The following is a 27,030-nucleotide window of genomic DNA, read 5'->3' as shown; positions in this document are numbered from 1 at the left end:
TGTGCCGACAATGTAACCTACTCTAGAAACTAGAATTTCCCTAGTGCAAAGCCATCTATTTTTCTAAGCTCCAAGTACCTATCTAAGAGGCTCTTAAAAAACTATGTTGTACCTTCTTCCACCACCGCCGCTGGCAGTGCATTCAACACACCCACCACTCCTTAAGTGAAAAACATACCACTGACATCTCCTCGTCCAAGCACCTTAAAGCTATGCCCCCTCGTGTTACCATTTGAGCCCTGGGAAAAAGCCTCCGGCTATCCACATGATCAATGCCTCTCATCATCTTATACACCTCTATCAGGTCACCACTCATCCTCCATCGCTCCAAGGAGCAAAGGCCAAGTACACTCAACCTTATTTTTATAAGGTATGCCCCCCAATCCAGGTAACATCCTTGTAAATATCCTCTGCACTCTCTCTGTAGTATCCACATCCTTCCTGTAGTGAGGTGACCAGAAATGAACACAGTACTCCAAGTGGGGTCTGACAAAAGTCTTATACAGCCGTAACATTACCTCACGGCTCTTGAACTCAATCCCATGGTTGATGAAGGCCAATGCACTATACGCCTTCTTAACAACACTGTCAACTTGCGCAGCAACTTTGAGTATCCTGTCGGCACAGACCCCAAGATCTCTCTGATCCTCCACACTGCCAACAGTCTTACCATTAATATTATATTCTGTCTTCAAATTGGACCTACCAAAATGAACCACTTCACACTTATCTCGGTTGAAGTCCATCTGCCATTTCTCAGCCCAGTTCTGCACTCTATCAATGTCCTGCTGTAAATCTGACAGCCCTCCAGACTATCCACAACACTCCCAACATTTGTGTCATCAGCAAACCAACTAATCCACTTTTCTACTTCCTCATGCAGGTCATTTATAAAAATCACAAACAGGAGAGGTCCCAGAACAGATCCCTGTGGAACACCACTGGTCACCGACCTCCATGAAGAATACAAACCATCTACAACCACACTTTGCCTTCTGTGGGCAAGCCAATTCTGGATCCACAAAGCAAGGGCTCCTTGAATCCCTTGCCTCCTTACTTTCTGAAGGAGCCTTGCATGGGGAAATTTATCAAATGCCTTACTGAAATACATACACACTACATCCACTGCTCTATCTTCATCAATTGTGTTTTGTTACATCCTCAAAGAATTCTATTCAGGCTTGTAAGGCACAACCTGCCCTTGACAAAGCTACGTTGACTATCCCTAATCAAATTATGTCTTTCCAAATGCTCATAATTCCTGCCTCTCAGGATCTTCCCCAACAACTTGCCCACCACTGAAGTCAGACTCACTGGTCTATAATTCCCTGGGTTATCTCTACTCCCTTTCTCTTCCTGTCCCTATTGACGATGCAAAAATAATTGCAAGAGGCTCAGAAATCTCCAGCCTCATTTCCCACAGTAGCCTGGGGTATATATCATCCAGTCCCGGTGACTTGTCTAACTTACTGCTTTTCAAAGCTCGAGCACATACTCTTTCTTAATGTCTATATGCTCAAGCATTTCAATCCACTGTAAGCATTGTTAATACTGAAGCAAAGTATTTATTAATGCCTCCGCTACCTTCTCCAACTCCATGCACACGTTTCCACAATCACATCTGAATGCCTTGGGGTTTTCCTTAATCCTGCTCACCAAAGCCTTCTCATGGTCCCTTCTGGCTCTCCTAATTCCATTCTTAAGCACCTTCCTAGCAACCTTGTAATTTTCTAGAGCTCTAACAGTATCTGGTTTCTTGAACTTTTCATAAGCCTTTCATCTTAACTAGATTTTTGACATACTTTGTACACCATGGCTCTTGAACTCTTCCATCCTTTCCCTGCCTCAATGGAACATACCTATGCAGAACTTCATTCAAATGTTCCCTGAACATTTGCCGCATTTCAGTCGTGCATTTCCCTAAGAACATCTGCTCCCAAAAGTCCCTGTCTAATAGCATCATATCCCCCCCGACCCCAGTTAAATATTTTCCCAAATTCTCTGTTCCTATCCCTCTTCAGTGCTATGGTGAAGGAGATAGAGTTGTGGTCACTACCTCCAAAATGCTCTCCCACCAAGAGATCTGACACCTGAGCAGGTTCATTGCTCAATACCAGATCAAGTACAGTCTCTTCTCTAGTTGGCTTATCTACATATTGCGTCAGGAAACCTTCCCGAACACGCCTAACAAACTCCACCCCATCTAAACCCCTTGCACTAAGGAGATGCCAATCAATATTAGGAAAGTTAAAATCTTCCATCACAACAACCCTATTATCTTTGCAACGCTCCAGAATTTCTTTCAATTTCCTCTTATGTTTGAGGTCGGAAGGTCTGCTCTCTCAGAGTACACTCTTGGTCCCAGTTACAATGATGAATTGGGTTGTCATTGGGTTGACAGAAAAGCTAGGCATTGAAGAAGAGTAACACACGCACAAACTACAGGGGGAATTCAGCAGGTCAGGCAGCATCCATGGAGAGGAATAAAGAGTTGACATTTCAGACTGAGACCTGAAGATTTTTTTTCAGATACAGATTGAGATTTATTTATCACATGTGCAAGGCAACATACAGTGAAATGCATTGTTTGTATTAACAACCAACACAAGTGTCGCCGCACATCCCGGCACTAAAATAGCATTAGCATGTCTAGAGTGCTTAGCAAAACTACACAGCCAACAACAGTAGCAAAGCAAGCTGCAAACAGTCTGCCGAGTCTCCTCTGACTTCTCTCAGTATCAAAGTGTTTCCCCCACGTAATTGCCGCTCACTGAATGTTGTCTTTTTGTTTGTTTTTCCACTCCATTTTCTGTAAACTCTGGAGACTGCTGTGCATGAAAATACCAGGAAATCAGCAGCTTCTAAGACACTCAAACCATCCCACCTGGCATCAACAGTCAGTCCACTGTCAAAATCACTTTGATCGTATTTCCTCCTCATTCTGATGTTTGGTCTAAACAACACAGAACCCGTTGACCATATCTGCATGCTTTTATGCATTGAGTTGCTGCTACGTAATTGGCTGATTAGTATTTCCTTTATTGAGCAGGTGTCAACGCCATTTGAAAGAAGGACTGGGGATATCCCCAGTGTTCTGGATACAGTATTAATCACTCAATCAACTTCACTAAAGCAGACATCTTTAACTCTAAATAAATGAAATCCTGTACTTGGAGATTGTCAGATTATTATTAGGATAGTATATTGACCAGTAACACACACAAAATGCTACAGGAGCTCAACAGGCCAGGCAGCATCAATGGAAAAAAGTACAGTCAATGTTTTGGACTGAGACCTACCAACCTGGGTCACCTCCAACCAGATGACATGAACATCAATATCTCTAAATTTGGTTAATTTCTCTTCTCCTCACCTGACCATCACCTCCCCTGGTGCCACCCCTTTCCCTTTCTCCCATGGTCCACTGTCCTCTCACATCAGAATCCTTCTGCTGCCCTTTACCTCCCAGCTTCTTAATTCATCGCCCTTCTCCCAACCACCCCATCTCCCTCACTTGGCCTCACCGATCACCTGCCAGCTTGTACACCTTCCCCACGTCGCACTCCACATTCTCATTGTGCCTCCTTCCCCCTTCATTTCCAGTTCGGATGATGAGTCTCCACTCCAAACTTCCCCTCCATAGATGCTGCCTGACCGGCTGAGTTCCTCCAGCGTTTTGTGTGTGTTGATCAGGATTTCCAGCAGCTGCAGAATCTCTGGTATCAGATACTCAAAGAACTAAACAAAAACAGAAAATGCCTGAAATCTGCAGCAGGTCAGGTAGTGCTTGAATCAATTCCAGGAGAGGTAAATGGTGTGGAATATGAACTCGACATATATCCTGGCTAACCTGTTGTGTGTTTTCTGCATTTCCACCCTCTGCCCCTCCTTCATCTGCCGATTGCCCCATCACCTGCCAGCTGTTATGCCATCCTTCTCTCCACCATCCTCTCCATCATCCCTGCTCCTTCAATCCAGTTGAGGGGCATCAAGGCAAAATGTCAATTAATCATTTCCCTCTTTTGATGCTGCCTGACCCATTGAGATTCTCCGGCGCTTCGCCTGTTCCCACCACCACATGTCCCGCCTCCCCATGTTTCACCTTGACTTCCCTCTTCCAGTCAACACAACCACCACTTGTCCCACTTCACCTGTCACGTTGCAGGTGGACTTTAGGACCTGGGGGAGCCGGGGAGCTCAGGACCCTCCGGCCGCGGCTGCTGCTGAATCCGCGGTGTTTCTGTTCTGATGATGGATGCGGTGAACCAGTTAAAATTAATGGATCGATAATTCTCACCTCGTGTTTATTTCACTCTCCGCACATTTATATTTACACTGACTAACTCGAGACACCGGTCCCAGGAGCTGATCCCTTTACAGTTCCGGAGCGGAACCGGAGCAGATTCTCAGCCACTGGTTTTCATCCCAAGTCCAGAAGAAAGGATAAAGTTTCTCCGTGAATTTATTCCCAGTGAAGGTGTGGAGATGGGACTTGGTCTCCGCGTTGTAAAATGAAATTATCCCGGACTCGTAACGGAGATAAACTCCCACCCTCCCGGGGATGGGATCGGCAGGAAGACAGGATTCAGAGGAAGCAGGAACATCCATTACGTGATCAACCCGCCTTACGATCCAGAATCCGGTCTCTGGACTCAGTCCGACGCGTCGTTTCCTCTCCACAGACTCTGCGGCAACTCCCAGACCCCAGCGCCGAGTCCCCGTCACCTCCACCTCCCAGTAATGTCTCCCCGATGTGAATCCCTCCGATCCCAGCACACAAGCCCAGTCTCTGAACCTCTTCCCGGTGTCAGGGAGATTCCTCCGGGTCCCAGTCCGTCTCACACTCTTCCGATCCTCAGACACCTCGAGCCACGGATTCGCTGTTTCCACATCCAGGGTGACAGAGACTTGGGGGGAGAAGCAGAGAATTAGAGAGTCCCCGGGGATGAGCGGGGTGGGGGGTGGGGAGAGAGACTCGGGCAGCAAGGCCGCATGCCGAGGAGACAGGCCGCCCCGACTCAGGCACTGTTGGGTAGCCACAGGAAGCTTTCCCAGGGTTTTACCCAACAACAGTGTATGGACAACCAATATCTCCGCAAGGCTTTTCCCCCCTGGATGGAGAGTGGAATTTTCTCGATCAACACACAAAACAAAATGCTGGAGGAGCTCAGTGGGTCACAGTGCACGTGTGGAGGGAGATGGTTAGTCTATGTTTCAGGTCGAGATTTCTCCTTAAAAATGGAAAGAAAGTGGGGAGATAGCCAGTAGAAATGGGTGTCGGGAAGGGGTGTAACAACAACTGGATCCAGATGAGGAGCAGGTGAGTGAACACTGGAGGGATGTAAACAGGAGGTCCGATAGGTTCTTTGACCTAAATCGATCACGCTAACCAACTTGTTTATTGAGCTAGTCCCATTTGCTCCTTATTCATTTATACCTTTCTTATCCACGTACCTGGCAAGATGTATTTCAAAACATTGTAATTGTTCCCACCTCTACAGTTTCCTCTGATAGCCTCCTGTGCTTCAGGGAGAAAGTCCCAGCCTATCCTGCCTCTGTTCTTAATCCAAGCTCTCCAGCCCCAGTAACATCCTTGTAAATCTGTTTTGCACTCTCTCCAGTTGAACGACATCCCTCCTATAGCAAGGTGACCAGAACTGTACACACTGCCCCAAATGTGGCCGGACCAACGTCTTGTACGCATGGAACAGGAGATCCCAGCTCCTGAACTCAGTATTCTGAATGATGAAGGCAAGCACTCCCCCGTCTCTCCCTGTTCTACAACACTCCCCACGGCCCCGTCAGTTGCTGTTTACATCCTGACGTGGTTTGGCTTCATAAGATACAACACCCCACATTTCTCTGAATTAAACTCCACCTGCTATTCCTCGGCCCACTGGCCTAGCTGATCAAGGGCCCATTGTAAACTTAGATGACCCTCTTTACTGTCCACTGTACCACGAATTTTAGTGTCATCCACAAACCTACTAACAATGTCACCTACATTCTCATCCAAATTATTAATACGAATGACAAACATCTACGGAAACAGCAGTGACCCCTGCAGGTCACAGGCCTCCAGTCTACCGTGTTTAAGAGACACTTGGACAGACACTTCAATAGGCAAGGCATAGGAGACTGGCCTAATGCCAGCCAATGGGATGAATGTAGATGGTAAATAGGTCAACACAGAGGTGATGGGCCAAAGAGCCCACTTCTGTGCTGTACAACAATGACTCTGGGACTTTAAATGAACTGAATGACTGAGACCCCACAGCCTCCGGCGCAGAGAATTCCAGACACACCATCCTCTGAGGGTCCAGCCCATCCTGAGACAGTGACCCCTGACCCGCGACTCCTCAGACAGGGGAAACATCCTCCCTACATCCTGCCTGTTGAGCCTGGGAAGAATTCTAATTTATTTAATTAATTTAATTAACTTAGGAGTTGGTAATGGAGGCAGTAGATTGGGCAGTCCAGTACTCCGATTGTAAGATGTGGGAAGTCAGGGACAGCACAATTGTCCCTGATGACTACTCCTGCAAAAGGTGCATCCAGCCGCAGCTCCTGTTAAACAGAGTTAGGGAACTGGAGCTGGAGCTGGATGAACTTTGGATCATTCGGGAGGCAGAGGCAGTAATAGATCAGAGTTTCAGGGAGACAGTCACCCCTAAAAGTCAGGAGACAGGTAGCTGGGTGACTATCAGGAGAGGTAAGGGGAATAGACAGAAAGAGCAGAGCACCCCCGTAGCCGTTCCCATAACAATAAGTATACCGTTTTAGATACTGTTGGTGGGGACGACGTACTGAGGACAAGTTTCAGTGATTGCATCTCTGTCACTGAGACTGGCCCCTCAGCTCAGAAAGAAAGGAGGGAAAAGAGGAGAGCAGTAGTGATAGGGGATTCGATAGTTACGGGGACAGATAAGAGGTTCTGTGGGTGAGATTGAGAATCCCGGATGGTCTGTTGCCTCCCTGGTGCCAGGGTCTGCGATATCTCAGATCGAGTTCTCAGTATTCTCAGGAGAGAGGGTCAGCAGCCAGATGTCGTGGTTCACGTGGGGACCAATGACATAGACAGGAGTAGAGATGAGGTCCTGAAGAAGGAATATAGGGAGTTAGGAAAGAAGTTAAAAACCAGGACCCCAAGGGTGGTAATCTCAGGATTGCTGCCTGTGCCACGAGACAGAGAGGGTAGGAACAGGAAGTTACGGCAGATGAATGCGTGGCTGAAGTGTTGGTGCAGGGGGCAGGGGTTCAGATTTCTGGATCATTGGGATCTCTTTTGGGGAAGGACTGACCTGTATAAAAAGGACAGGCTGCACCTGAACTGGAAAGGGACCAATATCCTGGCGGGCAGGTTTGCTAGAGCTGTTGGGAGGGTTTAAACTAGTTTGGCAGGGGGGTGGGAATCAGAATGTGAGTGCAGAGATTAGGGTAGAAGGACAAGGGTATGATGCTATGTGTTCTGAGTTGGTGAGGAAGGACAGGCAGGGGACAAAACATAAATGTAGCCAGTTAGAGGGGTTGAAATGTGTCTATTTCAACGCTAGGAGTATTAGGAATGAAGGGGATGAACTTGAGCATGGATCAGTATATGGAACTACGATGTTGTGGCCGTTACTGAAACTTGGCTGGAGGAAGGGCAGGATTGGCTGATGCAGGTGCCGGGGTTTAGGTGTTTTAAAAGGAAGAGGATGGGAGGTAGAAAAATGGAAGGAGTAGCATTACTGGTCAGCGATAGTATCACGGCTATAGAAAGGGAGGATGCTGCAGAGGGAGTGTCCACTGAGTCGGTGTGGGTGGAAGTCAGAAATAGGAAGGGATCAATCACTGTGCTGGGAGTAGTCTGTAGGCCCCCAAATAGCTCTTGGGACACCGAGGAGCAGATAAGCAGGCAGATTTTAGAATGGTGCAGGAAAAACAGGGTTGTAGTTATGGGTGATTTCAACTTCCCTCGTATTGACTGGCACCTCCTGACTGCAAGGGGGATAGATGGGGCTGAATTTGTCAGGTGTGTTCAAGAAGGATTCCTGACACAGTATGTTGACCAGACGACGAGAGGAGAGGCCATACTGGATCTAGTTCTGGGTAATGAACCTGGTCAGCTGGCAGACCTCTTGATGGGGGAGCATTTTGGTGACAGTGACCACAACTCCCTTAGCTTCAGCATAGCTATGGAAAAGGATAAAAACAGACAAAATAGGAAAGTGCTTAATTGGGGAAGGGCTAACTATGAAGGGATGAGGCAGGAACTAGCGAGAGTAAATTGGAAACAGATGTTCAAGGGTGAAAGCACAGAAGTAATGTGGAGGAAGTTTAGGGACCACTTGTGTTGGGTTCAGGATAGGTTTGTCCCACTGAGGCAAGGATACAATGGTAGGAAAAGGGAACTGTGGCTGACGAAACACGTGAGGCAACTCGTCAAGAGGAAGAAAGAAGCATATGTTAGATATAAGAATCAGGAAGCAGGAGGGGCTCATGAGAAATATAGGGTAGCCAGGAAGGAGCTTAAGAAAGGGCTTAGGAAAGCTGGAAGGGGGCATGAGAAGGCCTTGGCATGCTGGATTAAGGAGAACCCCAAGGCGTTCTGTGCTTATGTGAAGAACAGAAGGATGACAAGAATGAAGGTGGGGCCGCTAAAAGATAAAGAAGGCAACATGTGCCTAGAGGCGGAGGGGGTTGTGGAGGTCCTAAATGAATACTTTGCTTCAATATTCACAAGAGAAAAGGACCATGATCAGGGTGAGGTCAAAATAGAACAGGCCTGTGTGCTGGACAATGTGGAGATTAAGGAAGAAGAAGTGTTGGATCTTAAAAACATCAAGATTGATAAGTCCCCAGGGCCGGACATGATATACCCCAGGTTGCTGTGGGAAGTGAGAGAAGAGATCACTGGAGCATTAGCTATGATCTTTGAATCCTCTTTGGCTGTAGGAGAGGTGCCAGAGGACGGGAGAATGGCAAATGTAGTTCCCTTGTTTAAAAAAGGTAATAGTGAGAATCCTGGGAATTATAGACCGGTGAGTCTTATGTCAGTGGTCTGCAAACTATTGGAAAGGATTCTTAAGGATAGGATCTACGAGCATTTCGAGAAGTACAGTCTACTCAAGGATAGTCAACATGGCTTCGTGCAGGGAAGGTCATGCCTCACAAGCCTAATTGAGTTTCTTGAAGAGGTAATAAAAGAAATTAATGAGGGTAGTGCGGTAGATGTGGTCTACATGGAGAGACTCATCCAGAAAGTCATGAGGCATGGGATTAGTGGAATCTTGGCTGTTTGGATAAAAAACTGGCTTACAAGAAGAAAGCAGAGGGTAGTAGTGGAAGGAAAGTATTCTGCCTGGAGGCCGGTGACTAGTGGAGTGCTGCAAGGATCTGTCCTGGGACCCCTGCTCTATGTGATTTTTATAAATGACCTGGATGAAGAGGTGAGTAAGTTTGCGGATGACACGAAGATTGGAGGAGTTATGGATGGAGCTGTAGGTTGTCGGAGGTTACAAGAGAATATAGACAGGATGCAGAGTTGGGCAGGAAAGTGGCAGATAGAGTTCAATCTGGATAAGTGTGAGGTGATGCATTTTGGAAGGACAAACCAGAAGGCTGAGTACAGGGTTTGATGGTCGATTACTTAAGAGTGTGGATGAACTTGGGGTTCAAATCCATACATCCCTCAAGGTCACTGCACAGGTTGATAGGATAGTTAAGAAGGCCTATGGGATGCTAGGCTTCATTAATAGGGGGATTGAGTTCAAGAGTAGAGAGGTCATGTTGCAACTCTACAAATCTCTGGTGAGACCACACTTAAGAGTATTGTGTTCAGTTCTGGTCACCTCAGTATAGGAAGGATGTGGGAGCTATGGAGAGGGTTTACCAGGATGATGCCTGGATTGGAAAACAAGTCTTATGAAGCAAGGTTAGCAGAGCTGGGACTTTTCTCTTTGGAGCGTAGAAGGATGAGAGGGGACTTGACAAAGGTCTACAAGATTATGAGAGGCATAGATAGGGTGGATAGCCAATACCTGTTTCCCAGGGCACGAATAGCAAACACCAGAGGGCATACATACACAGTTAAGGGAGGGAAGTTTAGGGGAGACACTGGGATAAGTTTTTTTTTTACACAGAGGGTTGAGGGTGCCTGGAATGTCTTGCCAGGGATGGTGGTGGAGGCTAAAATATTAGGGGTATTTAAGAGCCTCTTGGACAGGCTCATGGATGAAAGAAAAATAGAAGGTTATGGGGGAGTGTGGGTTTAGTACATTTTTTTAAGGAATATATGGGTCGGCACAACATCGAGGGCCGAAGGGCCTGTACTGCACTGTAGTATTCTAGTGTCTAGTGTCTAATTTTTTGTATCCTTGAGATCTCCTCTCATTCTTCTAAACAGGGAACAGAGAACATAGAACGGTACAGTACAGGAACAGCCCTCCATTCAATGTGACAGTGACTGATTGATGCCGGCATCAATTCCCCTTCTGTACCAGTTACCCAAAACCTCAATTCCTCAATCTTTCAAAGGTTTTCTAACTCCATTTTAAATACATCCAATAATCAGGCTTCACATATCTGCTGGAAGAACTCAGTGGGTCGAGCAGCGAAGGGTCTGTCGATGTTTCGGGTCAAGACTCTGCGTCAGTACTGAGAGTGGAGAGGGGAGAAGGGGAGTGCTGAGGCGGGAGTCTGAGGTGACTGTGGACTGAGGAGAGGTGAAAGATGGCGAGCAGATTGCCCCAGGTATGATTGGGTGTGATTGGGATGTGCACTGCAGTTGGGGGACACTGGGATGTGAACGATAGATGGAGGTACACACAGAGAGAGAAGAAGAAGAGGAAGATGGAGTGAGGTGGAGGAGGGTGGAGACAACTGTGGATAGGTGAAAGACAGAAGCGCAAAGGCCAACCTGTATTGGAATCTTATGTAGAAGAGGTGATAACGGGAACAATTAGGGGAGAGGTGTTAGGCTGATGGACCCCGAACCAGACGGAAGAAGGCTAGAAAGCCTGTGGGGAACTGTGTGTGTAGGTGGAGATAGAAGCTGCAGCCTGGGAACTCCAGGCCACTGAACCTAACATCAGTGGTGGGAAAGCTTCTGGGAGACAAGATCGAACAGCATTTGGAAAGGCAAGGATGGTTTGGAGCAGTCAGCAGAGTGTTGCCACGACAAATCACATCTCACAAATCTGACAGAAGATTGTCCAGGATGGAGTGATAGATGCAAGACCATAACAAATAAGAGCAGAATTAGACCACTCGGCCCATCAAGTCTGCTCTGCTATTCCATCATGGCTTTTGGATCGGGACAACAGAGCAGCATGGGAGCTGAATTCTGAACGAAGGCAGTTTTTTAAAAAACTTCTTCGAGTGCAAGAAGGACAAGGCTGTGCAGGTGCCTGACATAGCAGGACGACACAGAGAGTTTAAAAAGGAAGGTTACTTCCAATGGCTTTCTCCTGGATCGGGACAAGCAGAGCAGCGTGGGAGCTGAATTCTGAAGGAAGGCAGTTTTTTTAAAAACTTCTTCGAGTGCAAGAAGGACGAGACTGCACAGGCGCATGATGTAACAGGACAGCGCGGAGAGTTTAAAAAGGAGACCACCCTATACAGCGGGCAGCGGAGTGAGTAGTAGCAGAGTGTTGGGCTTTGGCTTCAATGGGCTTCAGCGGTAAATGGGAACAGGCTAGAGCGAAGCACCAACTTTTTTTTTCCCCATTGACGAATCAGCCGGGACAGACAGGAACAGCAGGGCTCTCACAGCTAACGGTACGAGCTAACTGTTTAAAAAGTTTGTCTGTTTGGCGAGGTAAGTGGGTGAGTAGACTTATTTTTCCTGTTTCATTCCTGTAGAATTAGATAGCATGCCTAGAGGGTTAGTGCTTTGTTCAGGGTGCCAGATATGGGAATCCTGGGAGACCTCCAGCCTCCCTGATGGCCAAATCTGCGCCAGGTGCACCGAGATGCAGCTCCTCAGAGACTGTGTTAGGCATCTGGAGCTGCAGCTTGATGACCTACTGCTTATTAGGGAAAGTGAAGAGGTGATAGACAGGAGCTACAGGGAGATAGTCATCCCTAGGCTACAGGGGTCAGAAAACTGGGTCACTGTCAAGGGAGGGAAGGGAAATGCCCGGATAGTGGAGAGCACACCTGTGGCTGTTCCCCTCAGAAACAAATATCTTGTTCTGGATGCTGTTGAGGGAGATGACCTGACTGGGACGCCCACGGTGACCGGGTCTCTGGCACTGAGCCTGGCACTGTTGTGCAGGAGAGAAGGAGGGAGAAGAGGAATGTGGTAGTCATAGGGGAATGTGGCAGTACAGGGGAACGGACAGGAGATTCTGTGAGCCTGATAGAGATACCCGCATGGTGTGTTGCCTCCCAGGTGCCAGGGTACGGGATGTCTCGGATTGGGTCCAGAATATTCTGAAGGGAGAGGGCAAGCAGTCATTTGTCTTGGTACATGTTGGTACCAATGACATAGATAGGACAAAGGAGGAGGTCCTGAAGAGAGATTTCCAGGAGTTAGGAAGGAAGCTGAGAAGCAGGACCTCCAGGGTAGTAATCTCGGGATTGCTACCTGTGCCATCTGCTAACGAGGGCAAGAATAGTAGGATCAGGCAGATGAATGCGTGGGTAAGCGACTGGTGCAGGGGGCAGGGCTTCAGATTCTTGGATCATTGGAATCTCTTCTGGGGGAAGTATGACCTGTTCAAAATGGACAGGTTAAACCTGAACCCAAAGGGGGCCAAATTCATGGTGGGAAGGTTTTTAAACCAATTCGGCAGGGGTGTGGGAAACGGAATGATAGAGCGGAGGAAGGGGAAAACAGAAATAAATCCAAGATAGTGAGCAGTAAAGATGTCAGGAAAGACAGGCAGGTGATGGGGCAAATTTGTAGCCATTGGGATGAGTTGAAGTGCAATGAAGTTACAGTGAAATCAAAGCGAAAAGTACAAAATACTGGTCTTAAGGTGTTATACTTAAATGCATGCAGCATAAGGAATAAGGTGGATGATCTTGTCGTACAGCTACAGATTGGCAGGTATGATATTGTGGCCATCACTGAGATGTGGCTAAAGGATGCATGTCTCTCGGAGCTGAACGTCCAAGGATACACGGTGTATCGGAAGGATAGGAAGGTAGGTAGAGGGGGAGGCGTGGCTTTATCGGTAAGAAATGATATTAAATCATTAGAAAGAGGTGATATAGGATCGGAAGGTGCAGAATCTTTATGGGTTGAGCTAAGAAATCACAGGGGTAAAAGGACCCTGATGGCAGTTATATACAGCCCTCCAAACAGCTGCAGTGATGTGGACTACAAATTACAACAGGAAATAGAAAAGGCTTATCAGAAGGGTAGTGTTATGATAATTGTGGGGAATTTTAACATGCAAGTGGATTGGGAAAATCAGGTCGGCACTGGATCTCAAGAGAGACAATTTGTAGAATGTCTGCGAGATGGCTTTTTAGAACAGCTTGTTGTTGAGCCCACTAGGGGATCGGCTGTACTGGATTGGGTATTGTGTAATGAACTGGAGGTGATTAGAGAGATTGAGGTGAAGGAACCCTTAGGAGACAGTGATCATAACATGATTGAGTTCACTGTGAAATTTGTAAAAGAGAAGCTGAAATCTGAAGTGTTGGTATTTCAGTGGAGTAAAAGGAATTATAGTGGCATGAGAGAGGAACTGGCCAACGTTGACTGGAAAGGGACACTGGCGGGAAGGACGGCAGAGCAGCAGTGGCTGGAGTTTATGCGAGAAGTGAGGAAGGTGCAAGACAGGTATATTCCAAAAAAGAAGAAAATTGCAAAAAGGATGCAACCGTGGCTGACAATAGAAGTCAAAGCCAAAGTTAAAGAAAAGGAGAGGGCATACAAGGAAGCAAAAATTAGTGGGAAGACAGAGGACTGGGAAGTTTTTAAAAGCTTACAAAAGGAAACTAAGGAAGGTCATTAAGAGGGAAAAGACTAACTATGAAAGGAAGCTAGCAAATAATAACAAAGAGGATACTAAAAGCTTTTTCAAGTATATAAAGAGTAAAAGACAGGTGACAGTAGATATAGGACCGATAGAAAATGATGCTGGAGAAATTGTAATGGGAGATAAGGAGTTGGTGGAGGAACTGAACGAGTATTTTGCATCAGTCTTCACTGAGGAAGACATCAGCAGTATACCGGACACTCAAGGATGGCAGGGGAGAGAAGTGTGCGCGGTCACAATTACGACAGAGAAAGTACTCAGGAAGCTGAATAGTCTAGGGGTAGATAAATCTTCCGGACCAGATGGAATGCACCCTCGTGTTCTGAAGGAAGTAGCTGTGGAGATTGCGGAGGCATTAGCGATGATCTTTCAAAAGTCGATAGATTCTGGCATGGTACCGGAGGACTGGAAGATTGCAAACGTCACTCCACTATTTAAGAAGGGGGCAAGGAAGCGAAAAGGAAATTATAGACCTGTTAGCTTGAAATCGGTGGTTGGGAAGTTGTTGGGAGTCGATTGTCAAGGATGAGGTTACAGAGTACCTGGAGGCATATGACAAGATAGGCAGAACTCAGCATGGATTCCTTAAAGGAAAGTCCTGCCTGACAAATCTATTACAATTTTTTGAGGAAATTACAAGTAGGCTAGACAAGTGAGATGCAGTGGATGTTGCATATTTGGACTTTCAGAAGGCCTTTGACAAGGTGCCACACATGAGGCTACTTAACAAGATAAGAGCCCATGGAATTACGGGAAAGTTACATACATGGATAGAGCGTTGGCTGATTGACAGGAAACAAAGAGTGGGAATAAAGGGATCCTATTCTGGTTGGCTGCCGGTTACCAGTGATGTTCCACAGTTGTCCATGTTGGGGCTGCTTCTTTTTACATTGTACATCAATGATTTGGATTATGGAATAGATGGCTTTGTGGCTAAATTTGCTGATGATACAAAGATAGGTGGAGGGGCCTGTAGTGCTGAGGAAACGGAGAGTCTGCAGAGAGACTTGGATAGATTGGAAGAATGGGCAAAGAAGTGGCAAATGAAATACAATGTTGGGAAGTATATGGCTCTGCACTTTGGCAGAAGAAATAAACGGCCAGATTATTATTTAAATGGGGAGAGAATTCAAAGTTCTGAGATGCAATGGGACTTGGGAGTCCTTGTACAGGATACCCTTAAAGTTAACCTCCACGTTGAGTCGGTGGTGAAGAAGGTGAATGCAATGTTGGCATTCATTTCTAGAGGAATAGAGTACAGGAGCAGGGATGTGATGTTGAGGCTCTATAAGGTGCTGGTGAGATCTCACTTGGAGTACAGTGGGCAGTTTTGGCCTCCTTATTTAAGAAAGGACGTGCTGACGTTGGAGGGGGTACAGAGAAGATTCACTAGAATGATTCCAGGAATGATAGGGTTAACACATGAGCAACATTTGTCTGCTCTTGGACTGTATTCCTTGGAGTTCAGAAGAATGAGGGGAGACCTCATAGAAACATTTCGAATGTTGAAAGGCATGGACAGAGTGGATGTGGCAAGGTTGTTTCCCATGATGGGGGAGTCTAGTACGAGAGGGCATGACTTAAGGATTGAAGGGCACCCATTCAGAACAGAGATGCGAAGAAATTTTTTTAGCTGGAGGGTGGTGAATCTATGGAATTTGTTGCCACGGCCTGCAGTGGAGGCCAAGTCATTGGGTGTGTTTAAGGTAGAGATTGATAGGTATCTGAGTAGCCAGGGCATCAAAGGTTATGGTGAGAAGGCAGGGGAGTGGGCCTAAATGGGAGAATGGATCAGCTCATGATAAAATGGAAGAGCAGACTCGATGGGCCGAATGGCCACCTTCTGCTCCTTTGTCTTATGGTCTTATATATTATCCCTCTCAAACATACTCTCCTGCCTTTTCCGCATAACTTTTGACACACTGAACAATCAAGAACCTATCGACTTTCACTTTAGATATGCTCAGCATTTCCTAACCTATCTACATCCATCTGCCTGTTAATTCCTCAGAGATTTTGTCAGGAAAGATTTCTCCTTTAAGGAAACCCTGCTATCTTTGGCCTATTGTAACATTTGCCTCCATGTACCCGAAAGCTCATCCTTAATAATGGACTCCAACATCTTCCCATCCATGCCGACTATTGAAATGAAGTCAATCTAACTCGCTGATAATTTCCTTTCTTCTACCTCCCTTTGTTCTTAAAGACTGAAGTGACCTTTGCAATTTTCCATTCTCCAGAATGATTCCAGAATATAGTTATTTTTGAAAGATCATTATTAGTGGCTCCACAATTTCTTCAGCCACCTCTTTCCGAACACTGGATGTAGTCCATCTGGTCCAGGTGATTTATCTACCGTCAGACTTTTCATATTCCTGTGCACTTCCTCCTTCATAACAGTAACAACACTCATTTCTGACCACTGACACTTTCGCATTACTGGCACACTGCTAGTATCTTCCACCATGAAGATTGACACAAAATACTTATTGAGACAAGGTAAGGTAAGATATAAGAACAAAATTAAGCCATTTGGCCCATCGAGTCTGCTCCACCATTTCATCATGTCTGATCCAATTTTCCTCTCTGTCACAATCTCCTTTCTTGCCCTGACCAATTAAGAATCTATCAACCTCTGTCTTAAATATACATAAAGACTTGGCCTCCACAGCTGCCTGTGACAAAGAATTCTACAGATTCACCACTCTCTGGTGAAGGAAATTCCTCCTCATCTCCGTTCGAAAAGGACATTGCTCTGTTCTGAGGCTGTGTCCTCTAGTCTTAGACTCTCCCACCATATGAAACTTCCTCTCCGTATCCACTCTATCAAGGTCTTTCACCATTCGATAGGTTTCAATGAGGTCAACCCTATTCTTCTGAATTCTAGTCAATACAGGCCCAGAGCAATCAAACACTCTTCATATGACAAACCATTTAATTCTGGAGTCATTTGTGTGAAGCTCCTTTGAACCCTCTCCAGTTTCAGCACATACTTTTTAAGATAAGGGGCCCAAAACTGCTCACAATATTTTGTGAGCAGAATAAATCTCACCAGTGCTTTGTAAAGTATCAACATCTCATCATTGCTTTTATATTCTAGTCCTCTTGAAATGAATGCTAACATTGCATTTGCTTTCCTCATCACAGATTCAACCTGCAAGTTAACCTTAAGGGCATCCTGCACAAGGACTCGCAAGTCCCTTTCGACCTCAGTTTTTGTATTTTCTCTCCATTTAGAAAATTGTCAACCCTATCATTTCTTCTACCAAAGCGCATGATCATATACTTACTGACACTGTATTTCTATACCTATTATCCTTATTTTCTGTAGTCTCTCTACTTCCTCAAAACTACCTGCCCCTTCACCTATCTTCATATCGTTTACAAAGCCATCAATCCCACCATCCAAATCATTGACACATAACATAAAAAGAATTGGTCCCAACACAGACCCCTGTTGAAAACCACTAGTCACTGGCAGCCAACCAGGAAAAAAGCTCCATTCATTCCAACTCTTTGCTTCCTGCCAATCAGCCACTGCTTTATCCATGCTAGAATTTTTCCTGTAATACCATGGGTTTGTAGCTTGTTAATCAGCCTCATGTGTGGCACCTTGTCAAAGGCCTTCTGAAAATCCAAGAAAAAACATCAAACAATTCTCCTTTCTCTATCCTGCTTGTTATTTCTTCAAGGAATTCCAGCAGATTTGTCAGGCAAGTTTCTCCCGTGATGAGACCATGCTGACTACGGCCAAATTTATCATGTGTCTCCAAGGTCCCTGAGACCTCATCATTAATAATTGACTCCAACATCTTCCCAACCACTGAGGTAAGACCAAGTGGCCAAGAGTTTCCTTTCTTTTGCATCTCTCCTTTCTTGAAGAGTGGAGCAATATTTGGAATTTTCCAATCTTCCAGAACCATAACATAAACTATTGTTTCTTGAAAGATCATTACTAATGCCTCCACAATCTCTTCAGTCAACTCTTCCAGAACCCTGGGGTGTACACCATCTGGTCCAGGTGACTTCACCTAAGACCTTTCAGTTTCCCAAGAACCTTCTTTCTCTGAAAATGGTAACTTCACAAACCTCATGACCCCCTGATACCTGGAACTTCCACCAGACTGCAGTGGTTTTTCACAGTGAAGGCTAATGCAAAATATTTATTTAGTTCATCCGCCATGTCTTTGTCCTCCATTACTACCTCTCCAGCATCGTTTTCCAGTGATCCAATATGCACACTCACATCTCTTTTATACTTTATGTATCTAAAAAAACTTCTGGTATGCTCTTTTAATATTATTTTCAAGCGTATTTTCACATTCCATCTTTACTTCTTAATGACTTTTTTAGTTGCCTTCTTTTGGCTTCTAAAAGCTTCCCAGTCCTCTAACTTTCCACTATTTTTATATGGCTTTTTCTTTCTATTTCTCTTTGGCTTTTATGTTGGCTTTGACTTCTCTTGTTAGCCATAGTTATGTCATCTTGCCTTTAGAATTCATCTTCCTCTATGGGATATATATCCTGTGCCTTCCAGATTACTTTCAGACATTCTAGGCTTTGCTGCACTGCCGTCATCCCTGCCAGTGTCCTTTTCCAATCAATTCTGGCCAACTCCTCTCTCATGCTTCTTTAATTTCCTTTACTCCATTGTAATACTGATATAGCTGACTTTAGTTTCACCTTCTCAAATTTCAGGGTGATCATATTATGATCACTTTCTCCAGGGGCTCTCTAATCAACTCCGGTTCATTGCATAACACCCAATCCAGAATAGCTGATCCCAGAGTGGGCTCAACCATGAGCTACTCTTAAAAAGCCACCTTATAGGCATTCTAGAAATCCCCCCTCTTGGAATCCAGCACCAACCTGATTATTGAAATCCCCCATGACTATTGTAACGTTTCCCTTTTGACATCCACTTTCTATCTCCTGTTGTAATTTGTAGACCACATCCCTACTATTGTTTGGTGGTCTGTACAGTATGCAACTTCTGTCTGGGTCTTTTTACCCTTACAATTCCTTAGCTGATTAATTACCTCTGCCATGTCATTGTCTCCCATTACTACCTCTCCAGCATCATTTTCGAGAGATCTGATATCCACTTGCCTCTCTTTTACTCTTTACATGTTTGAAAAAAATGTTTATTATTGGCCAGCTTCCCATCATGTCTCATCTCTTTTTCCTCCTTATGGTTTTTCAGTTGCTTTCTGTTGGTTATCAAAAGCTTTGCAATCCTCCAACTTCCTCCTATTTTTTCTGTATCATATGCTCTCTATTTTGATTTCATGCTGTCTTTAACTTACCTTGTCGGCTACAGTTACCTCATTCTCCCTTTAGAATACTTCATGTTTGGAATATATCTATCCCGTGCCTTCTGAATTGCCCACAGAAACTCCAGCCTTTGCTGTTCTGCCATCATCCATGCTCATGTTGCCTTCCAGTCTACTTTGGTCAGCTCTTCTCTCATACCTCTGTAATTCCCTTTACTCCACTGTAATACTGACACACATGACTTTATCTTTTCCCTCTCAGACTGCGGGGTGAATTCTTAAATTTTATGATCACAGCTTCCTAAGGGTTCCTTTACCTGAGGTTCCATATCAAATCTGGTTCATTTCATAACACCCAGTCCAGAATTGCTTTTCCCCTCTTAGGCTCAACCTCAAACTGCTCTGAAAAGCCAACTCATAGGCATTCTGCAAATTCATACTCTTGAGATGCAGCACCAACCTGATTTTCCCCATTCTTGTTGTCACATTGCCCTTTTTGCATGAATTTTCTATCCCCTGTTGTAATTCATATCCCATATCCTGACTACAATTTGGAGACCTGTATGTAACTCCCATCAGGGTCTTTCTACCCTTGCAACTCTGCCCACAATAATTCTACATCTTTCAATCCTACGTCACCTCTCTTTCAGAATTTGATTTCATTTTTTACCAACAGAGCTTCCTCAGCCCCTCTGCTACCGTGCCTGCCCTTACAATACAAGGTATATCCTAGAATGGTCAGCTTCAAACCACAATTGTCTTTCAGCCACAACTCAATCATGCCCATAATGTTGTACCTGCCAATCTCTACCTGTGCTACAACATCATCCACTTTATTCCTATGAAATTGCTTTCAAAAGGGTGGAGCTTAGGAGGACTATGGCACCTAATGGTGACTCCTTTTCTTGCATCTTCGGAAACAGCTCTATTTCTATCTTTAATACCTCTATTTTTCCCTTTCAGGGTTCTTTTGAAGACCCTGACTTGGAGTTATACACCAACTTCGGTTCTTTGCAGGAATAGGACCCGCTTTCGGGATCTCACAACTCGCTTCTATTTGATATACAGAGGACACAGCCTAGAAGACAAGTGCGCTCTGGGATTTTGTGGCTCTGAAGGTGGGCGGACTCGAGGTTGGTGCCTCTGCTGGAAACTGGTGTATTGTGGGAGTTTGCCAGAAGATAGAAAGCAGCAAGCTGGCTGCTGGCTGTGTGCCGAGAGACTCGAGTTCTTCGGGCACAGAGCTCGGAAAAAGCGATGCAACAGACTTTTAATCAGCGAGCTGTTTGTTATGTCTCCACTCTTGCTGTGAAACAGGGATGCCTCTTTTCCCCTTATTAGGGAGAGAAAGAGAGAGCCTGTGGTATGTTGAGTTACGGGTGAACGAGTCGTTTTGGGGTACTGCAAGTCTGTGTCTTTACTGATGCTTTGCTGCATGCTTGAGTGCTCGGTGTGGCGCCAATGCTTCTTTTGCTGGTGGGCAGGGGGTATCATTGCTCTGCTGCTGCTGATGTGTGGGTCGGGGGAGCTGGGAGGCTTCGGGGTTCTAACATTTAATTGTCATTCATTCTTTGGAGCACTCCTCTGTTTTTTGTGGATGGTTGTGAAGAAAAAGAATTTCAGGATGTATATTATATACATTTCTCTGACAGTAAATGTACCTTTTAAACCTCTGAAAATATAACACTTTTAGTCCTGTACTCATCAGCCTATTTGACATTGTCCACATGAACTTCAGCAACACCTTTGACATTGATGGCGGACCACACAGAGTACTGTGTGCATTTCTGGTTCCCCGCTTTTGGGAAGGATATCTTTACACTACACAGGAAGATGTTACCAGGACTTGAAGATCTGGGTTAAAAGGAGAGACTGAATAAGCTGGGGCTATTTCCCTGGCATGTAGGGATGACCTCGTATCAAGGTATGTGAAATCCCAAGGTGCATAGATAAGCTGAGAAAGTCTTTTTCCCAAAATGTGGGAGTACAAAATCAGAGGGCAAAGATTTAAGGTGAGTTAGGACATTTTTATAAGAAGTCTATGAGGTAACTTTCTCACAGAGAACGATGTCAGTATATGGAATTTGCTGTCAGAAGCAGCTGCAGAAACAGCTATAATTAAAATATATAAAAGTAACTTTTATTCCACGTCCCATTCCCATTCTGATATGTCTATCCACGGCCTCCTCTACTGTAAAGATGAAGCCACACTCAGGTTGGAGGAACAACACCTTATATTCCGTCTGGGTAGCCTCCAACCTTGTGGCCTGAACATTGACTTCTCAAACTTCTGCTAATGCCTCACTTCCCCCTTGTACCCCATCAATTATTTATTTATATACACACATTCTTTTTCTCTCTCTCCTTTTTCTCCCTCTGTCCCTCTGACAATACCCTTTGCTCATCCTCTGGTCCCCCCCCCGCCACCTTTTCTTTCTCCCTAGGCCTCCGTCCCATGATCCTCTCATATCCCCTTTGCCAATCACCTGTCCAGCTCTTGGCTCCATCCCTCCCCCTCCTGTCTTCTCGTATCATTTTGGATCTCCCCCTCCCCCTCCCACTTTCAAATCTCTTACTCACTCTTCTTTCAGTTAGTCCTGATGATGGGTCTCGGCCCGAAATGGCGACTGTACCTCTTCCTAGAGATGCTGCCTGGCCTGCTGCGTTCACCAGCAACTTTGATGTGTGTTGCTTGAAATTCCAGCATCTGCAGATTTCCTCGTGTTTGCGTTTTTAAAAGTAACTTTAGATATGTACATCGACAGGAAGTGGTTAGAGGGATATGGGACAAACACATACAAATAGGACATGGTGAAAAAGAGAGATAGATAAAGTGGGCTGTGGTTTGAACATCTGCCAAAAGCCTTCACAGACCACCCCCCTGAGAAATGTCATTCTGGAGTCTCTCTGTGAACTGTTGATGTGATGTCACATCAGAGGGCAACTCAGTGCCATAGAACAGACAGACTGGATAATGATGGCAGATTTAATTCCTAAATGGGAATTTGTGCCTATGTCTTTGACCGTGTGCCCCACACTGATGGTACATCCGGGTATGTGTTACTGTGGTTCTCTGTGTGTTTTGACTGTGGTAAATATCAGTGATGTGTGTACACATTGAAGGTGAGTGTGAAGTATTTGTATGCTACAGTGTCTTCACATATCTGGCGTGTGTTGACAATGTATCACATATGTGTGAATTGCTCAAATAAATAAATTCCTGTGTCTGAACAGAATGGCTTCCAGGTTACTGAGGGAAATAGCAATGTACGTTGCTGAGGCACTGGCTCCAATCTGCCAGTCCTTGTGGATGTGGCGGCAGGCCTGAATCAGTCAGACTCTGCAGTCATGGGGAGGTCAGACAGCGTGAGCGACGCACAACAGATTTGTGTATTTTTCTGACAAATCCACTCACCACATTGTTGCCCACTTTTATTCCCTACAATATCATGAGGTCAGTATTAATTCCCCAGGTACTGTGGTATGATCCACCCTCATGTCTTGGTGTGTTAATGCAGTCTGCAAGGGACCGGGACGCAGTGGTTCACCAACACTGCCGTGTGTTGGTTGTATTGTGCCCCTGTGATGGTGTGTTCAAGGGTCTCACATCTCCAGCTGACCACATGATAGTGATGCCTTCCAGTTGGTCCGTTTGATACGGAATACAGCCCATTATTACTGCCAACCTTTGCTTCAAATTATAACTTAATTGTGTCTCAGAAACGAGGGCAAATGAATCTTTGTAAGTTTTACCTTGATTAATGGCATCAAGTGTTTCTCTCAGCACTGAGTTCAACAAATACGGGTGATCAGTATTTTCAAATGATAGGGCCCCATCCATCATTGACAATTTCTGAACATTGTCACTAATCCTGTAAGTATTAAACTGCTGGTTATAAATTGCAATTGAACTATTTTACAAGTGCATGAAGAGCTTCAGTAAATTGCGTGTCCTACCTCCTCTTCTGATGAACTTCCTCCTGAAATAAATAAAACAAAAATCTGAATAGGCTTGGATTTATTGTCCTCATCTTGAATTCCATCCAAGTCATTATAGCGTGCTGAGAATTCCCTCTCCTGCAGTCTCTTGCTTACACGGACAATACAGAACCACAGGGTAAATTACAAGGAACATTTCTGAAAATTAGACCAGAACTGAAAGACGTAACTGACAGAAAAGGCTGGACAGGTTGTGCATTTTTATCTGGATATGAAGCCAGGATGATAAGATGGAAGAATTTAAGATTTGTGTTGGACTTGATTGGGTGCAGGTGGAGAAAGCATCTCTATTTATGGGGAGACCTTGTCAAAGATAAAATAGCAGATGTTTTTAAAAAAAAATAACTCCCATAAGAAATCCCATGAAGTGAAAGTGGAACTCACTACCACAGGAGTGGTTGAAGTGGATTAGCAGAGATTGAATGTAACGGAAAAGTTGGATAAATACATGATGGAACATGAAGTTTGGAGGGGGGGGAACGCTGTTGCTGGATCTGGTGAGTACGTGGAAAGAGGCTTGTGAAGCACGGAAACTGATAGGATGAGATGGACCGAATGCCTTTTTACTGATGGAGAGTGGGATATAATCCCATGTGAAACTTGTCCAATAAAGTAAAGAGACAGTGAATGTTTCCTAAAATGACTAATCTGACAGAAGCCGGATATCGACGATAGATCTGATGTGTGGGTCGCTTTCTGAATTCACTCTTTGACAGAGAGACCCTCACACCCACTGCACCAGACACACTCACAGCATGTGACTGGAACTGGGTGTTGATGTCATTTTTTTTGAGGATATTTAATGTGGTAATTAAGGAAACAATCAACAATTCTGTGTTATGATCAGAGTAAATCATTTCAGAGAAGTTTGCATTCTGTCCTGTGTGGAGTCAGTTTTGGGACAACATTGAGGATTAGCTGCACCATTAATCAGTTTAGCACCATTTGTAAATGCTGTGTGTAGGAGCAACGCACCGGTTTTCTACCTGCATTGTGGATTTATTATGGTACTAGTCACGTGAGTGGAAAAGTCCTGCGTTGTAAAAGTGAACGGAATGGGTTACATATTCATGATTGTTTCTGGGCAGTTTAGAGCTGGGGGCAGACAGATGACATATCTTTAGTTGGCCGCTTCATTGCAGCTTAATTTATGTTTAAATTTCATCGCTTCAAGATTGTATGTTGCTAATAAAGGATGAAAAACATATCTCCAACATTTTGGAACATCATTATTGGAGTGATTGGAGGGCGCGTCAGTGTAAGTATAACAATCTGTGATCGGCCACCAGCAGTGGCAACTGATTTGTCAGAATTGACCACTGCGCTGTGTGTGTATTTCAAGTACACCATTGTTCATTTAGTGCCCTTTGACAGAAACAAATTGAAATATAATACATCACCTTCAGAAATATCACACTGTCTTGTTGATCCATCTGTTCCTGTAACTTTGAAATTTCTTTTTGGATAGAATTTAAATTCTCTTGAATCTCTCGAAGATTGTTCTCCATTGGATTCAGAATCCTCTCCTCTTCTTCCCTGACATCTCTGAGTAAGCGCTGCTGTTTAACAGTGAGAATCTGGCGCAGTTCAGCAAACTGGGATGTGATGTGGGACTGAAGGTTGTATGACTGTTCCTGACAAATGAAAGCTGAAGATTAATTTATTGTGCTGTTGTGTTGTATTTCCTTATCTCATTAAGGTGACCATTCAGTCCATCAAAGTCCATGCCAGTCCTAAGGGTATTCCCGTCAATCCGATTCCCTCAAGTTTTCCTGAAATTTATTCTCCCTCATTGGCTCTTTAACACCCACCTGATTCACAAACACCCTCCCCAACCTTCACGGGTTTAATTGCTATCGACCATTCATCCAGCATGTCCTTGGAATGTGTCAGAACCTGTTGTGGTGACAATGAAAACATGCTAACTCCACACAGACAGCTCCAGAGGTCAGGATTATATCTGGGTGACTGGAGCTGTGATACTCTGCTCTTCTGCATACAGTAATATCAGAAATTCTGCCCAGGAAGCCTCACCCGAACTCCGGAAATCTTCTCTTTCTGTTGCTGCTCCATTTCCTGGAAGTCTGATTTCCTTTTTGTGAGAGAGTCTAAGGAAGATTTAACCTGATCCTGGAAGTCAGAGAGAGAATGAAATAGAGATAAAAAATGCAACAAAACAGGTGAAATAAAACGATTATCGCAAGTGACAGGTGAGAAAACGTGAGTGGGAAGGTGGGGGAGGGTGATGAAGTAAGAAGCTGAGAGGGGCAGGTTGAAGAGGTAAAGAGCTGGAGAAGAAGGGATCTAATACGAGAGGACAATCCACCATGGAATTAGGGCTAACTGGGGCCCTGAATGGTGGCGAGGGAGGAGGTGTGAGGGTGGGGGAGGGCGCGGACTTGTCCCGTTTGCAGGTGTAAGTGTCAGGAGGAAGATCACTGGGGATGATCGAGTGGATAAGGGAGTTACCTAGCGAGCGATTCCTACGGGGAGTGTGTGAGGGGGTGGGCTGTGGGGGCGGGGGGGGGGGGAGAAGATATGCTTCGAAGTAGAATCCCATTGGAGATGGCGAGGTTATGGAGGCTCGTCTGGTGGTAAGTAGGACAGGGAGGATAGGATGAGTATCAAATTGGGGCGAGGTTTACCTTGTAAATTTTAACAGCTTCTTTAATCGGCAGAAAGAGGTGCTCTCTGTGTTCCAGCGCATCTCTACAGATCACACAGATAAGTTTCTCGTCCGTTTTACAAAACAGCTTCAGTTCTTCCTCGTGTTCCTCGCAGTGAAGTTTACTTTCCTTCCCTTTGGGATTCGGGTTTAGTTTACGAGCTTTCTCAGACAGATTTGCTAAGGCCCGATTTACTTTGAGGGTGCGGTCCGCAAACACCACTCTACATTCCGGGCAGGAGTTTCTCTCCTCCCTTTCCCAACACCGTGTGATACAGGAGCGGCAGAAGTTGTGTCCACACTCCAGTATAACAGGATCAGTGAAGAAGTCCAGGCAGATGGAACAAATCACCTCCTCGCTCCAATTCTCGAGCTGTTTTTTCGAAGCCATGTTAATTCCCGGCACTTCCTGATCTTTCTGGGAGCCGCTGAACCCCTGCAGTACCGCGATTGTCCACTACAGGCGCTGCCGTCTCAGGGAATGTGAGTTATGTTCCTGCAAGTGTTCATTGGGGCGGATTCGCTGACACTTCCACATCAGGGTGGGGTCAGAAACACATTAAGCATGTCGAAACATAAATAAAAACTCTGCTATGGACGGTCCTAAGCCCGGATGTGAAAGGAGGAGGGTTTCGACATGGAGCTAGCAACCCCATTCTGTAAAACGCCAGTGCGACAGAAAAGTCAACTGAATCTCTGAAGGCCTCATCCCTAGGATGGGAAGGAACTTCGCCTGGAAGAGAATTGAAGCCGTGTGGGGAAAGGAGAAGCCACGGGGCCGGTCAACAATCGGCGCAGGAGAGAGGACTTTGGCAGCTGCTGTTGGTGGCCAATGCCCGAGTCTTAAGAAGAAGCAAGACATAAATGAAACCGGAGAGAAGAGCCTGGTTCAGTTTAAGGCAGGATCGAAAAGGACAAGTTCTGAAAAGAAAGATAAGAGACTGCAGATGGTGGAAAAGAAACAAGATACTGGTGGAACTGAGCAGTTTCGAGGCATCTGTGGAGAGAAATGTACAATTGTCTCTCCGAATTGAGTTCCTTCAACTGGACTGGCTCAAACTGAAATGTTGATTATCCATTTCCCTTCACAGATGCTGCCTGACCCGTTGAGTTCATG

At 45.2% G+C, this 27,030-nt stretch overlaps 1 protein-coding gene across 2 annotated transcripts; it reads right to left on the bottom strand.

Annotated features, from left to right (window-relative positions):
- Nucleotides 1-2,734: 2,734 nt before the first annotated feature.
- LOC140198289 (zinc-binding protein A33-like) lies at nt 2,735-26,327 on the bottom strand. 2 transcript variants are annotated; one of them, XM_072259354.1, is made up of 6 exons: nt 25,894-26,327; nt 25,283-25,378; nt 24,649-24,882; nt 23,207-23,229; nt 23,003-23,121; nt 2,735-4,907 (listed from the first exon to the last, which is right to left on the bottom strand). In XM_072259354.1, exons 1-6 carry the CDS (start codon nt 26,302-26,304, stop codon nt 4,375-4,377), a joined length of 1,416 nt encoding a protein of 471 aa, XP_072115455.1. In that variant the 5' UTR covers nt 26,305-26,327; the 3' UTR covers nt 2,735-4,374. The 2 variants fall into 2 exon arrangements, with proteins under 2 accessions (XP_072115455.1, XP_072115456.1); XM_072259355.1 differs by having other exon boundaries at nt 24,649-24,876.
- Nucleotides 26,328-27,030: the final 703 nt, after the last annotated feature.

The sequence above is a fragment of the Mobula birostris genome, chromosome 5 (genome assembly GCF_030028105.1).
Source record: "Mobula birostris isolate sMobBir1 chromosome 5, sMobBir1.hap1, whole genome shotgun sequence".
NCBI classification, from domain to species: domain Eukaryota; kingdom Metazoa; phylum Chordata; class Chondrichthyes; order Myliobatiformes; family Myliobatidae; genus Mobula; species Mobula birostris.
The sequence above is the reverse complement of the archived record's forward strand: the minus strand, read 5'-3'. Positions and strand labels throughout refer to the sequence as shown.

Coding starts and splice junctions, on each gene's coding strand:
- LOC140198289 (XM_072259354.1), bottom strand. CDS start 26,304: ATGGCTTCGAAAAAACAGCTCGAGAATTGGAGCGAGGAGGTGATTTGT. Junction 23,122..23,206: donor GAAGTTCATCAGAAGAGGAG/GTAGGACACGCA, acceptor TAATACTTACAG/GATTAGTGACAATGTTCAGA. Junction 4,908..23,002: donor ACTTGATGCCATTAATCAAG/GTAAAACTTACA, acceptor TCTCCCCCCAAG/TCTCTGTCACCCTGGATGTG.